Source organism: Arachis ipaensis, chromosome B6 (genome assembly GCF_059453495.1).
Source record: "Arachis ipaensis isolate K30076 ecotype BB chromosome B6, ASM5945349v1, whole genome shotgun sequence".
In the NCBI taxonomy this organism is placed as follows: Eukaryota; Viridiplantae; Streptophyta; class Magnoliopsida; order Fabales; family Fabaceae; genus Arachis; species Arachis ipaensis.
This window is the reverse complement of record NC_142441.1, coordinates 147270985-147286437: the sequence shown is the minus strand read 5'-3', so window position 1 is coordinate 147286437 and position 15453 is coordinate 147270985. Positions and strand designations below refer to the sequence as shown.

Here is a 15453-nt window from a genome sequence, read left to right as displayed (position 1 = left end):
ATGTTGTATGGTAACTCGCTCGAATCCTTCTTTTAGTTTGTTTACCTTGGCGAGGTATTGTTGGAGTAGGGGGTCTCGTGTCTGGTAGTCTCCGTTGATTTGGGAGCTGACTACCTGTGAGTCGGTATTTACCTCTAGGACCTTTGCTCCGACCTCCCGAGCTAGGGATAGGCCTGCCAGGAGGGCCTCATATTCTGCCTGGTTGTTTGAGACTGGGAATTCGTATCGTAATGATTGTTCGATTACGACTCCGTTCTAACTTTCGAGAATGACTCCGGCACCTCCAGAGGTGACGTTCGATGAGCCGTCAACATGTAGTTTCCACGATTCGGGGGTGGAGTTTCCTGGGGTCATCTCGGCGATAAAGTCGGCCATGGCCTGTGCTTTGATCGCGTACCGGGGTTCGAACTTGATTTGGAATTGAGATAGTTCGATGGACCATGCTAACATTCTTCCCGCAAGGTCGGGTTTTTGTAGTACTTGTTTGACCGCCTGGTCGGTTCAGACCGTCAAGGGGTGGGCCTGGAAGTATTGTCGCAGGCGCCGGGAGGCCGTGAGGAGTGTAAAAGCTAATTTTTCTAGTCGTGAGTAGCGAGTTTCCGCTTCTTACAAGACTTTGCTTATGAAGTAGATAGGTTCTTGTTCTTTTTTCATGTTTTCACGGATGAGTGCTGCTGCGAGTTCCTCTTCCGTAATGGAAAGGTACGGGTAGAGTGTTTCCCCTGTTTGGGGTTTGGCGAGGATTGGTGGTTCCGCTAGGACTTTCTTGAAATGCTGGAATGCTTCTTCACATTCCGTCTCCCATTTAAAAGGGGCCCCTTTTTTCATTAGTTTGAAGAAAGGGATCGCTTTTTGAGCCGATGCCCCGAGAAAGCGTGATAACGCCGTCAATCGGCCGGTGAGCTTTTGGATGTCCTTGAGGTTTTTTGGGCTCGTCATTTCGAGGACGGCGCGACATTTCTCCGGGTTTGCTTCAACTCCGCGTTGCGTGATCATAAAGCCGAGGAACTTCCCTGCCTCCATCCCGAAAGCACATTTTGCCGGGTTGAGTCGCATTTGGTGCTTTCGTAGGGTGTTCATTATGACCTTGAGGTCGTCGGTGAGTTGTTCGTCGGATTCGGTCTTAGCGAGCATGTCGTCTATGTAGACTTCTAGTTTGCTTCCGGATAGGTTTTGAAATATCTTGTTGACGAGTCTTTGATAGGTGGCTCCAGCGTTTTTCAGGCCGAAGGGCATCACTGTGTAGCAGTATGTCCCTTCTGAGGTGATGAACGTTGTCTTTTCTTCGTCTGGTCGGTGCATCGGAATCTGGTTGTAGCCAGAATATGCGTCCATGAAGCTGAGGTATCGATGGCCGGATGCAGCATCTACTAATCCGTCAATGTTTGGTAGGGAAAAGGCGTCCTTCGGACAGGCTTTGTTGAGGTCGGTGTAGTCGACACACATTCGCCATTTCCCGTTAGATTTTTTCACTAGCACGATGTTTGCTAGCCAGGTCGTGTAAGGGAGTTCCCTGATGAAGTTGGCTTCGAGTAGGGCTTTGACTTGCTTCTTGACCTCGGTGGCTCGGTCTGGTGACATTTTTCGCCTCCTTTGTGCCAATGGTTTAGCTTTGGGGTCCACGGCTAGCCGGTGGGACATTAGGTCGGGGTTTATTCCCGGCATGTCGGCTGGTGTAAATGCGAACAAATCTCTGTTTTGCTTCAAGAGTTGGGAGAGTTCTTCCTTGAGATCATATGGGAGGTTCCTATTAATGAAGGTGTATTCTTCTTTGCTTGGCCCTATTTGTAGCTTTTCCATGTCTCCTTCTGGCTCTGGCCTGGGTTGGCCGTCTTGCCGAGCGTCCAGATCGGCTAGGAATACCCCGGCCGCATCTCGAGATTTCTTTCTTAGGGCTAGGCTGGTGTTGTCGCATTCGGCTGCGACTTCTCGGTCTCCGTGGATGGTACTGACGGAGCCGTCGTCGGTTCTAAACTTCATGAGGAGGTATTTGGTAAAGATGACTGCGGAGAAGTCGTTGATTGTTTTTCTTCCGAGAATCACGTTATAGGCTGTGGAGTCTTTTAGAACTACGAATTCGAATAAGATTGTCTTCTTTTGGTTGCTTGTTCCTATGGTGATGGGGAGGGTGATTGAGCCATCTGGTTTGAAAAAGTTGTCTCTGAGTCCCGTGACACCGTTGCGGTGTGTTTGGAGGTTGTCGTTGTGGAGCCCGAGCTTATCGAAGGCTCCTCGGAAGAGGATGTTCGAGTCTGCCCCGGTGTCTACTAGTATCCTTCGTACTAGTCCTATTCCGATTCTTGCCGAGATGACGAAGGGGGCATCTTCGGCCGAGGTGCCGTGCTGGCAATCCTCTGGTAAGAAGGTTATTGTGTTGTCGGCCGCAATGGTTGGAGTTTGGTTTCTGACCGCCATTATTTTGAGATCTTTTTTCATTGTTAGTTTCGACTTGCTCGATATGTCCTTGCCCGTGATGACGTTTACGATGATGGTCAGGTCGTCTTTTGGGCTTTCCCTGGGGGGTTGCTTTTGGGTTCTCGGGTTACGCCCGTCTTTTTCTGGCGACCTGTCTTTTTCCATATGTCTTGGTTCTCTGATGATTTTGGCAAATTCTGGGAGTTTGCCGTCTCGTATGGCTTGTTCGAGGGCATCTTTAAGGTCAAAACAATCTTGTGTTTTGTGACCGTAACCTCGGTGGTAGTCGCAGTAGAGGGTTTTGTTGCCTCCCGTCCTTTCTTTGAGTTGTCGGGCTTTCGGAATGATGCCTCGATCTTCTATTTGGTGGTATATTTCAGTAATTGGTGCTGTCAGGGGCGTGTAATTAGAGAATTTGCCAATTCTTGGTGGTCGGTTTGTATTTGTCGGTCTAGGGTGGTCCCTTTGATTCTCTCTGGGTGGTGGATTTTGGCGAGAAGCCGAGTTGGGTGTTGCCGTGCTGCCGTTTGTTGGCGGCGACAACCTGGCTGACTTCTTCGTCATTGATGTAATCTTTGGCGACATTCTGGATCTCGTGCATGGTCCATACTGGTTTGGTGGTGAGGTGTTTGTGAAAATCTTCGTTCATGAGTCCGTCGACCGTCAGGCATTCATCGTTGAAGCGGTCGAGGTATTTCCTTGTGGATTCTTCTTGTTTTTGCGTGATCCCTAGCAAGCTGATGGGGTGTTTGGCTTTGGTGATTCTAGTTGTGAACTGGGCCATGAACTTTCGTGTTATATCGTGGAAACTGGCTATGGATCCGTTTGGGAGGGCGTTGAACCATTTGATTGCCGGCCCTGCAAGGGTTACCGGGAAGGCTCTGCATCGGACCGCGTCGGCCACTCCTTCTAGGTTCATCCTGGCCTCGAAGGCCGTTAGATGTTCCTGGGGGTCCTTGGTCCCATCGTACTTCATGTCGGTAGGTTTGTCGAAACCTTTGGGGAGTTTTGCTCTTAAGATTCTTTTTGTGAAGGGTGTAGCTCCCATTATTGTGTGGTCGTTTCTTGTGCGCTTGGTATTTCGGTATCTCCGATCTTCGTCTGAGTCGTGTTGACGACTTAGATCTCGGGAAGCGTTGCGGTTGTGTTTCTTGTTATATCGGCATTCCGGCGATTTCTCGTGATCGTGGTCGTGTGAGGCGCTGCGACCGTCTCTCCTATCGTGTCGTCGGGTTGGTGACCTGCCGTGGCGGGATCTTGATCTGGAAGTTGCCTGGCTTCCGCGTTCGTTGTTGTGTTTTTCTCTATTAATGAGTTTGCCTTCGAGCTCCTGGACCCGGAGGCAGAGATCCTGGATGATCTGTGCCGCTTTGTCCCTTGCTTTCTCCAGATGTCGCTGGTCCGTGACGACGTGGTCGTTCGTGTGGTGGACAGTACTTGCTATCTTTGCTTGGTTTGTGACCTCCCGGTGTTCCGGGGTTGGGTTACGCGGTCGGGAGTCATCCTGGCTTGAGGGGGTTTCCTCTAGGACGTCCCCCATCCGGCTCTGCTGGCGCAAGTTTCCCACAGACGGCGCCAATGTACGAGAAGTCTCTGGTACGGGTTGAAGGGTGGATCGGGAACCTGCGAATCAAAGCGGAAGCTGGGTCGCTTGACTGGAGCAATGGGGGGAGGTACCTGCAAAGACACTCCGACGCTCAAGTCAGAATGGATCTGAGAGGTGTAAGATGTGTGGAATGAATGAATACCTGAAGGGACCTGGGTCCTCTTATTTATAGGTGATGGTGAATATTTTATCTTATCTTATCTGGCTAAGATAAGGGAGACGTTTGAATTCGAAAGTCGGTTTAGGATTTCCAGAGGGCCGGTTTTGAGCCTTCTAGGAGAAAGAGGCGGGTCGGACCCGAGGTGCCGGGTTCGGGCTCAACCTCGGGTCCGGGATCCGCGGGCTGGATCCGTAACACATATTTATCATATTTGTAATGTATTTGTTTAAATTAACTAAGTAATTATATAAACACATAAATTTTAGTTAAAATAATTGTACATCAAAATTAATCTCAATATACATATAAAAATGTATTAATATTTTGATATTCTTTTAGTACAATATATATTGATTTTTTTTTACTATATTATCCAACCCGATAAGTCAATGATTAATTTATCGTAGATATAAATTGTTATTTAGAAGTTTGTCGGTGACTAATTAATTGTTGTATATGCGATACATGATTCAAACTCTCAATATTTATTTAAGCGAACTAGTAAACTAACTATTAGACCAATTCAAATTATTTACAATATAGATTGAATTAGTTGAATATGTATACTATTACTAGAAAAATTCTATAGAAATAATTAATTTTACCTTCTCTCCTCAATAAAAGTATTTAATTAGTTGCCTGAATTAAAGCTTATAATCATTTGACTAAATAATAACATTAAATTTTTCTTCATGTATAGTATTTTTTCAAATTATTGTTTCAATTATTCTCCCTATATAAGTCATTTTTTGATACAATTTTATACAAGTCGTTTATATTTACGCGTGCACGTTTATTTTCGTGCTGTTATTGTACGTTCTTCTTTTTCTACATTTTTTTCTTCTTACTGCACGTTCTTCTTCTTCTTCCTCTTCTTCTTTTTCATCTTCTTCTTTGTTATTTTTCTCTTTCGTTATCGTTCTCACTAACACCACCTCCTCCTCCTTTTTTCATTGTAAATTCTTCTCCTCATTCCTTTTCCTCCTTATCCTCCATCATCAGTTATCTCGTTATTGAATATAATGAATAATTCAAGTTCAGATTGTCAATTGAACCAGAACGAAATTGATTATTGTTTTGAATCCAATCAAGTGGCTAAGGTGTGGTTCGATTCTACTTAATTTTTTCATTAGTAGTTTATGATTCTGTAGGTGAATAATGTTTCATATTTATCATATTTGTAATCTAATTATTTAAATTAACTAAATAATTATATAAACGCATAAATTTTAGTTAAAATTATTGTACATCAAAATTAATCCAATATACATATAAAAAAGTATTAATATTTTGATATTCTTTTAGTACAATATATATTGAATTTTTTTTTCACTGTATTCTCCAACCCGATAAGTCAAGGATTAATTTATCGTAGATATGAATTGTTATTTGGAAGTTTGTAGCTGACTAATTAATTGTTGTATATGCGATACAGGATTAAAACCCTCAATAATTATTTAAGCGAACTAGTAAACTAACTATTAGACCAATTCAAATTATTTACAAATATAGATTGAATTAGTTGAATATGTATACTATTACCAGAAGAATTATACGGAAATAATTAATTTTACCTTCTCTCCTCAATAAAAGCATTTAATTAGTTGCCTGAATTAAAGTTTATATTCATTTGACTGAATAACAACATTAAATTTTTCTTCACGTATAGTTTTTTTTCAAATTATTGTTTCAATTATTCCCCATATATAAGTCATTTTTTGATACAATTTTATACAAGTCGTTTATATTTACGCGTGCACGTTTATTTTCGTGCTGTTATTGCACGTTCTTCTTCTTCTACTTCTTCTTCTTCTTGCTGCACCACCTTCTTCTTCTTCTTCTTCTTCTTCTTCTTTGTTATTTTTCTCTTTCGTTATCATCGTCACTAACACCACATCCTCCTCCTTCTACTCCTCCTTCTTTTTTCATTTTAATTTCTTCTCCTCCTTCCTTTTCCTCCTTATCCTCCATCATCAGTTATCTCGTTATTGAATATAATGAATAATTCAAGTTCAGATTGTCAATTGAACCAGAACGAAATTGATTATTGTTTTGAATCCAATTAAGCGGCTGGGGTGTGGTTTGATTCTACTTAATTTTTTCGTTAGTAGTTTATGATTCTGTAGGTGAATAATATTTCATATTTATCATATTTGTAATGTATTTGTTTAAATTAACAAAGTAATTATATAAACACATAAATTTTAGTTAAAATAATTGTACATCAAAATTAATCTCAATATACATATAAAAATGTATTAATATTTTGATATTCTTTTAGTACAATATATATTAATTTTTTTTTCACTATGTTTTCCAACCCGATAAGTCAAGGATTAATTTATCGTAGATATAAATTGTTATTTAGAAGTTTGTCGGTGACTAATTAATTGTTGTATATGCGATACATGATTCAAACTCTCAATATTTATTTAAGCGAACTAGTAAACTAACTATTAGACCAATTCAAATTATTTACAATATAGATTGAATTAGTTGAATATGTATACTATTACTAGAAGAATTCTATTGAAATAATTAATTTTACCTTCTCTCCTCAATAAAAGTATTTAATAAGTTGCCTGAATTTAAGCTTATATTCATTTGACTGAATAACAACATTAAATTTTTCTTATTGTATAGTATTTTTTCAAATTATTGTTTCAATTATTCTCACTATATAAGTCATTTTTTGATACAATTTTATACAAGTCGTTTATATTTATGCGTGCACGTTTATTTTCGTGCTATTATTGCACGTTCTTCTTCTTCTACTTCTTCTTCTACTTGCTGCACGTTCTTATTCTTCTTCCTCTTTTTCTTTTTCTTCTTCTTCTTTGTTATTTTTCTCTTTCGTTATCGTCCTCACTAACACCACCTCTTCCTCCTTCTTTTTTCATTGTAATTTCTTCTCCTCATTCCTTTTCCTCCTTATCCTCCATCATCAGTTATCTTGTTATTGAATATAATGAATAATTCAAGTTCAGATTGTCAATTGAACCAGAACGAAATTGATTATTGTTTGAATCCAATCAAGTGGCTGAGGTGTGGTTCGATTCTACTTAATTTTTTCGTTAATAGTTTATGATTCTGTAGGTGAATAATGTTTCATATTTATCATATTTGTAATGTAATTGTTTAAATTAACTAAATAATTATATAAACACATAAATTTTAGTTAAAATTATTGTACATCAAAATTAATCTCAATATACATATAAAAGTGTATTAATATTTATATATTCTTTTAGTACAATATATATTGAATTTTTTTTTTTCACTGTATTCTCCAACCCGATAAGTCAAGAATTAATTTATCGTAGATATGAATTGTTATTTGGAAGTTTGTAGCTGACTAATTAATTGTTGTATATGCGATACAGGATTCAAACTCTCAATATTTATTTAAGCGAACTAGTAAACTAACTATTAGACCAATTCAAATTATTTACAAATATAGATTGAATTAGTTGAATATGTATACTATTACCAGAAGATTTCTACGGAAATAATTAATTTTACTTTCTCTCCTCAATAAAAGTATTTAATTAGTTGCCTGAATTAAAGTTTATATTCATTTGACTGAATAACAACATTAAATTTTTCTTCACCTATAGTATTTTTTCAAATTATTGTTTCAATTATTCTCCATATATAAGTCATTTTTTGATACAATTTTATACAAGTCGTTTATATTTATGCGTGCACGTTTATTTTCGTGCTGTTATTGCACGTTCTTCTTCTTCTTCTTTATTATTTTTCTCTTTCGTTATCGGTCTTACTAACACCACCTCCTCCTCCTTCTTCTCCTCCATCTTTTTTCATTGTAATTTCTTCTCCTCCATCCTTTTTCTCCTTATCCTCCATCATCAATTATCTCGTTATTGAATATAATGAATAATTCAAGTTTAGATTGTCAATTGAACCAGAACGAAATTGATTATTATTTTGAATCCAATTAAGCGGCTGGAGTGTGGTTTGATTCTACTTAATTTTTTCGTTAGTAGTTTATGATTCTGTAGGTGAATAATATTTCATATTTATCATATTTGTAATGTATTTGTTTAAATTAACTAAGTAATTATATAAACACATAAATTTTAGTTAAAATAATTGTACATCAAAATTAATCTCAATATACATATAAAAATGTATTAATATTTTGATATTCTTTTAGTACAATATATATTGATTTTTTTTTTCACTGTGTTTTCCAACCCAATAAGTTAAGGATTAATTTATCATAGATATAAATTGTTATTTAGAAGTTTGTTGGTGACTAATTAATTGTTGTATATGCGATACAGGATTCAAACTCTCAATATTTATTTAAGCGAACTAGTAAACTAACTACTAGACCAATTTAAATTATTTACAATATAGATTGAATTAGTTGATTATGTATACTTTTACCAGAAGAATTTCACAGAAATAATTAATTTTACCTTCTCTCCTCAATAAAAGTATTTAATTAGTTGCCTGAATTAAAGTTTATATTCATTTGACTGAATAACAACATTAAATTTTTCTTCATGTATAGTATTTTTTCAAATTATTGTTTCAATTATTCTTCATATATAAGTCATTTTTTGATACAATTTTATACAAGTCGTTTATATTTATGCGTGCACGTTTATTTTTGTCCTGTTATTGCACGTTCTTCTTCTTCTACTTCTTCTTCTTCTTCTTGTTGCACGTTCTTCTTCTTCTTCTTCTTCTTCTTCTTCTTCTTCTTCTTCTTCTTCTTCGTTATTTTTCTCTTTCGTTATCGTCCTCCCTAAGACCACCTCCTCCTCCTTCTACTCCTCTTTCTTTTTTCATTGTAATTTCTTCTCCTCCTTCCTTTTCCTCCTTATCCTCCATCATCAGTTATCTCGTTATTGAATATAATGAATAATTCAATTTCAAATTGTCAATTGAACCAGAATGAAATTGATTATTGTTTTGAATCCAATCAAGTGGCTGACGTGTGGTTCGATTCTACTTAATTTTTTCGTTAGTAATTTATGATTCTATAGGTGAATAATGTTTCATATTTATCATATTTGTAATGTAATTGTTTAAATTAACTAAATAATTATATAAACACATAAATTTTAGTTAAAATATTTGTATATCAAAATTAATCTCAATATACATATACAAATGTATTAATATTTTGATATTCTTTTAGTACAATATATATTGAATTTTTTTTCACTGTATTCTCCAACCCGATAAGTCAAGGATTAACTTATTGTAGATATGAATTGTTATTTAGAAGTTTGTCGCTGACTAATTAATTGTTGTATATGCGATACAGGATTCAAACTCTCAATATTTATTTAAACGAACTAGTAAACTAACTATTAGACCAATTCAAATTATTTACAATATAGATTGAATTAGTTGAATATGTATACTATTCCCAGAAGAATTCTACAGAAATAATTAATTTTACCTTCTCTCCTCAATAAAAGTGTTTAATTAGTTGCCTGAATTAAAGTTTATATTCATTTGACTGAATAACAACATTAAATTTTTCTTCACGTATAGTATTTTTCAATTATTCTCCACATATAAGTCATTTTTTGATACAATTTTATACAAGTCGTTTATATTTACCCGTGCACATTTATTTTCGTGCTGTTATTGCACGTTCTTTGTTATTTTTCTCTTTCGTTATCATCCTCACTAATACCACCTCCTCCTCCTTCTACTCCTCCTTCTTTTTTCATTGTAATTTCTTCTCCTCCTTCCTTTTCATCCTTATCCTCCATCATCAGTTATCTCGTTATTGAATATAATGAATAATTCAAGTTCAGATTATCAATTGAACTAGAACGAAATTGATTATTGTTTTGAATCTAATCAAGTGGCTGAGGTGTGGTTCGATTCTACTTATTTTTTTCGTTAGTAGTTTATGATTCTGTAGGTGAATAATTTTTCATCGTTGATGGTTTGAATTGAATGTAATGTAAAAGTCTTGCATTAAAGAAAATATTTTTCTGTATTTGCAGCAAATTTGGGTGTAACACGCAGATATTTGATTGTATTGTTTAAGAATTTTTTGTGTATGTGTGTTGATAAGTTCTGCATGATTCAAAATGCTTCTTCTCCCTCCTCCTCTTCTTCTGCTATTTCTTCTTCTTCTTTTTCATCATCATCGTCTTCATCTTTTTTTTTTATTCATCTTTTTTTTCTTGTTTTATCTTCTCAAGTTTCTTCTTATTTTACTCTTTTAACAATAATAAAAATAAAAAAATCAAATAAAGAAGAAGAAGTAGAAACACACAATACTGCAAAATTACTTCGAAGAGGATGAACATACATTCATTCAACTAAAAAAAAGAAAGAAATAAGAAAAAAAAGAAGAAAAAAATGCAGTATTAGAGGAAATATTTTTTTGTATTTGCAACAAATTTGGGTGTAACACGAAGATATTTGAGTGTATTATTTAAGAATTTTCGATATATGTATGCTGATAAGTTCTGCATGATTCAAAACTCTTCCTCTTCCTCCTCCTCATCTTCTGCTGCTTCTCCTTCTTTTTTTCATCGTCATCACCACCTTCTTCTTGTTTTTTTCTTATTCATTTTTTTTATTTTATCTTCTCAAATTTCTTCTTGTTTTATTCTTTTAACTAGAATAAAAACAAAAAAAATCAAACAAAGAAAAAGAAAAAACACATAATGTTGCAAAAATATTTAGAAGAAGATGAACTTACATTCATTCAACTAAAAGAAAAAAAATAAGAAAAAAAGAAGAAGAAAAAAAAGTAGCATTAGAGGAAATATTTTTCTGTATTTGCAACAAATTTGGGTGTAACACGAAGATATTTGGGTGTATTGTATAAGAATTTTTGGTGTATGTGTGCTAATAAGTTCTGCATAATTCAAAACTCTTTCTCTTCCTCCTCCTCATCTTCTGCTACTTTTTCTTCTTCATCTTCTATTTCATATTTTCATAATTCTTCTTGGGAGAAAAAAATCAAACAAAGAAAAAAATACATAATGTTACAAAACTAATAGAAAGATGAGGAGGAAAAAAATGTAGCAATAACAGTAATAAAAAAACGACGATGAAGATGAAACACACAAAGAAAAAGGAGGAGAAACGCAAAGAAGAAGAGGGAAGAGGAGGAGGAGGAGGAGGAAAAACGCAGGATACAAAGAGGAACAACGTGATTTCACGCGCGCGTTAAGTAAGTGACTTGTATGCCAAAAAGACTTATATGTGTAGCAGTACTCTTATTGTTTCTATATATTTATTGTATTTGAGTAACATTTACAAACATTTTTTATAATTAAATTTAACTAAATTCATACAAATTCAACAAAAAAATGTGTATGTCCATTATGTGGTATTTTGTTTTCGTATTTCTTTAGCACTAAAATTTTGTTACGAAATACAAAAAATTTTATTATAGAACACATAATTTTTGACACACAACACATAAACTTATGAATATAACATAGAATTTTTTACACATAACACAAAAATTTATTAATATAATACAAAAGCTTATTTGTGTTGTACATCAAAATTTATTATTTAGTATTTTTATTTAATATATACAAAAACAAGAAGTGAAAAAAAAAGACGACGATAATAATAAAGGAGGATGAAAAAGAAAAAGAAGGAGGAAAAGAAATTAACGAATCGATGATAACATTGACTATGGCGGCAGCAACAATGATGATAATGGAGATGATGGTGGTGGCAATAGCGACAACGACACTAAAAAAATAAAGAAGAAAAAACAGCGACAACGACGGTGTGGCAACCACGAAAAGCGTTATTATATTTTAGGGTTATGCTACGTGTACACTAAAATCAGCTACCAAAGTCAACCACTAATATAAAATACATGCTGGGATATAAATACACTGTGAAAATAAATTAAACCACACATGTATTTATACACAAATACATTAGTGGCTGATTTTAGTGTACAAATAGCATTTCTCTAAAATTATAAATATATGGTAAGTTCTACCTAACCCCCTCTAAATCAACATGTAAATTACCCTCTATGACGTGACACATGTTAATTGGATGTTTAGTTTTAGTATAAGTTAATTTAGAGTTTTTTAATTTTAATATGGGGATTCTGATGGAGTCTAACAGCGTTATGAAGGTTTAGGGTGTATTACGAAAATGTGACGGCGTGGTAAAACAAATCGGACGGAGCGATTTGGTGGGCAGAAATCGGATGGACCGATTTCAGGGTGGAGATGGGTCGCAAATCGGTGCCACCGATTTGAGGACAATGGCCAGGTGTCACGCATGCACGCAGGTCCTGGTTGGCCCGTGACACTCCTTCTCCCAATGCAAGTGATGTAAACCCCTCCCCCCAACATATCATTTTCACTCTTCTTCGTGAATCTCTCTCTCAACCCCACACTTTCCTCTCTGAACCCCACCTCTTTCCCTTCTTTCTTTACCATTGTTGAACCACAAGAAAGGTTCGAAAAATTTTGAAGAAAATACCAAAAAAAAGAAAAATTAAAGAAGTAAATCAACCGGAACTTCATATTGTCAACTATCTTGGGCATCCGGATTAGGTAAGTTTTTTATTTTTTTTAATATTCTAATTTATTGATAATAATAGTCATAATAGTAGGTTTTAGTTAGTAGTAATGTATATTATAATGACACTAAATAAAAATTAATCTAATCATGTATGTGTTGTTTGTTAAGTAGTTAGAAATAGAAACTAAAAAATAAATCCTGTATGTTGTATGTCTTAAATGGTTGGAATTTTTTAACCGTTGAGTTGGAATGAATGAGGAAGTAAAAGGAAATCTGTATATCATAGATTAGAATAGATATTAATATGTTGTTGTTGTTATTATCTTATTAGTATTAATAACTGAGTTTAATAAGTTATTATGATTAATAGTAATAACAATATAATAAATTATTTTATTTATGATGACAAATAATTGAATTTTAATTCAGTAAAATTTAGACAATAAATTAGTAATAAGTAAATTTAGATTAAGAAATTAATTAATAGTAAGCTGTGTTAGGAATAATAATAATAATGATAATGATAATAATAATAATAATAATAATAATAATAGAATTGTTTGAAATAATAATAATAATAATAATAACAATAATAATAATAATAGTAATAATAATAATAATAATAATAATAATAATAATAATAATAATAAAGTTAGTTAGAATAAATTAAATCCAGATTAGCTGGGGTATTTTTTTTTAATAATCTGATTTATTGATAATATTAGTGATAATAGTAGATTTTATTAGTAATATATATATTATAATGTAAGGAATGAATGAATGAGGAAGGAGAATGAGATGTATACATAACAGATTAGAGAAGATATTGATATGTTGTTGTTGTTATTATTTTATTAGTGTTAGTAATTGAGTTTAATGAGTAATTATGAATAATAATAATAACAATATAATAAATTATTTTATTTATGATGACTAATAATTGAAAGATTGTTGTATCATTTACTGTGTATGCTTCAATGCAATTATGATTGGAGTTAGTTATAATGGACATGTTAGGATAATTGTGTTTTTGATAATGTAGTTATATTATGACGGTACTTATAACGGAGATTTGATATTGTAGGGTTCACGGATGTTAATGTGCGAGCATTATAAGCCGCCGGATCGATACAATGAAATTGTTGAGTCACAGTTACGCGAGACTGGCTTTTATTATGTTTCTCAGATTGGAGTGGTCCAATGTCAGTCAGCAATCGTTAATGCACTAGTTGAGAGATGGCGGCCTGAGACTCACACGTTTCATTTTTCGGTTGGTGAGTGTGCCGTGACGTTGGAGGATGTGGTGATGATTCTCGGTCTGCCGACAAATGGACTTCCAGTTACAGGACCGACAATGAGTAGTTTTAAGGCATTGGAAGCCGAGTGCTTGCACCAATTTGGAGTTGCACCGAGGAAGACAGACTGTAGAGGGAGCTTTATAAAATTAACGTGGTTTAGGGGTTTGAAAGATCGTATAGTGTTGAATGATGATGTTCACATTCAGATGTATGTAAAGTGTCACATAATGTTGTTATTTGGGTTAATTATGTTTGGAGATAAGTCTGGTGCAGCAGTGCATTGGAAATTTTTACCTTTGCTCCATAATTTTGGTGGAATCATACAGTTTAGCTGGGGTTCGGCATGCCTAGCACACTTGTATAGGTCATTGTGTAGGGCAACTCGTGTCGATTGCAAGAAGATTGACGGGCCACTGACGTTGTTGCTTACTTGGGCTTGGATCCGGCTACCATTTCTAGCGCCGATTCCCGGCAATCCCCGATTGTTTCCAATTGCAAACAGGTAATTGTGATTATTGTATGCATTAAAAGAAGTTCTAGATAATGTAATTTGTTTTTCACAAGATAAGTCAATTAATTAATTGTTGGATGGCAGGTGGCGTAACTGGGAGCGTGAAAACTATGGCTACCGATACACTTCGCTTGAAAATTACAGGAGGTTGTTAGATGATCTACAAGAAGGACAGGTATGTTGTAAAATATTAATACCGTATGTAGCTTGTTAAGTGAGTTAATTTTTGGGTACTCATCTGAATTGTTCCATGTGTCCAGTTTGTTTGGCAGCCTTATGGCATTGGAGACATTGACCCAGACTTGATTCCTTTAGCCATCCGTCATAATTTGGTTCTTTGGAGTGCCAGAGTGCCACTTATATCCTTTGAATGCATCGAGTGGCATGCAACTGATAGAGTCATGAGGCAATTTGGTATGAGACAGGGTGTTCCTACTCTAGAGCAGGATTTAGGTGCATCACACGGCGAAGTTCTAACTGGGCCCAAGAATGAAGATTGGGCCAATACCCACTCTTCTTGGGTGATGCAGTGGACCAACCGGTATAGTCACATTCTCTCTGATGACTTGGTGCCTTTACATTATCAATTGGAAAGTTACATGGATTGGTACCGAGGGGCATATGGTGACCACTTGTGTAAGACCCATAAATTTCAAAAAAAATATTATTATGAGTTAATTTCAATTTATTTATTTATTAAAGACTTTATTTATAGAAATTATTTTATCAGAGATAATTAAATCAAATATTGATAATTAAATTAGAAATTTTACTTAATTTATAATTATTGAATAGTTTTTATATTAAACTATAAATTTTAATAATTTCAAAAGAATAAGAATCTTATAGGATATAGTTTAAATAATTGAGATTTTAGAATTTAATACATTAATTCTATAAACAAAGAAAATAAATTATATTATCTCTAATTTTAAATTAAAATACTTGA

General features: G+C 34.5%; 1 protein-coding gene across 1 annotated transcript; it reads left to right on the top strand.

Annotated features, from left to right (window-relative positions):
* The first annotated feature begins 3197 nt into the window (after window positions 1–3197).
* LOC148563085 (serine/threonine-protein phosphatase 7 long form homolog) lies at window positions 3198–15360 on the top strand. Its single transcript, XM_088491158.1, has 7 exons — window positions 3198–3281; window positions 3457–3699; window positions 3806–3868; window positions 13780–14495; window positions 14589–14679; window positions 14765–15045; window positions 15354–15360. The coding sequence occupies exons 1-7, from the start codon at window positions 3198–3200 to the stop codon at window positions 15358–15360; spliced, it is 1485 nt and encodes a 494-aa protein (XP_088347284.1).
* The last annotated feature ends 93 nt before the right edge of the window (window positions 15361–15453 follow it).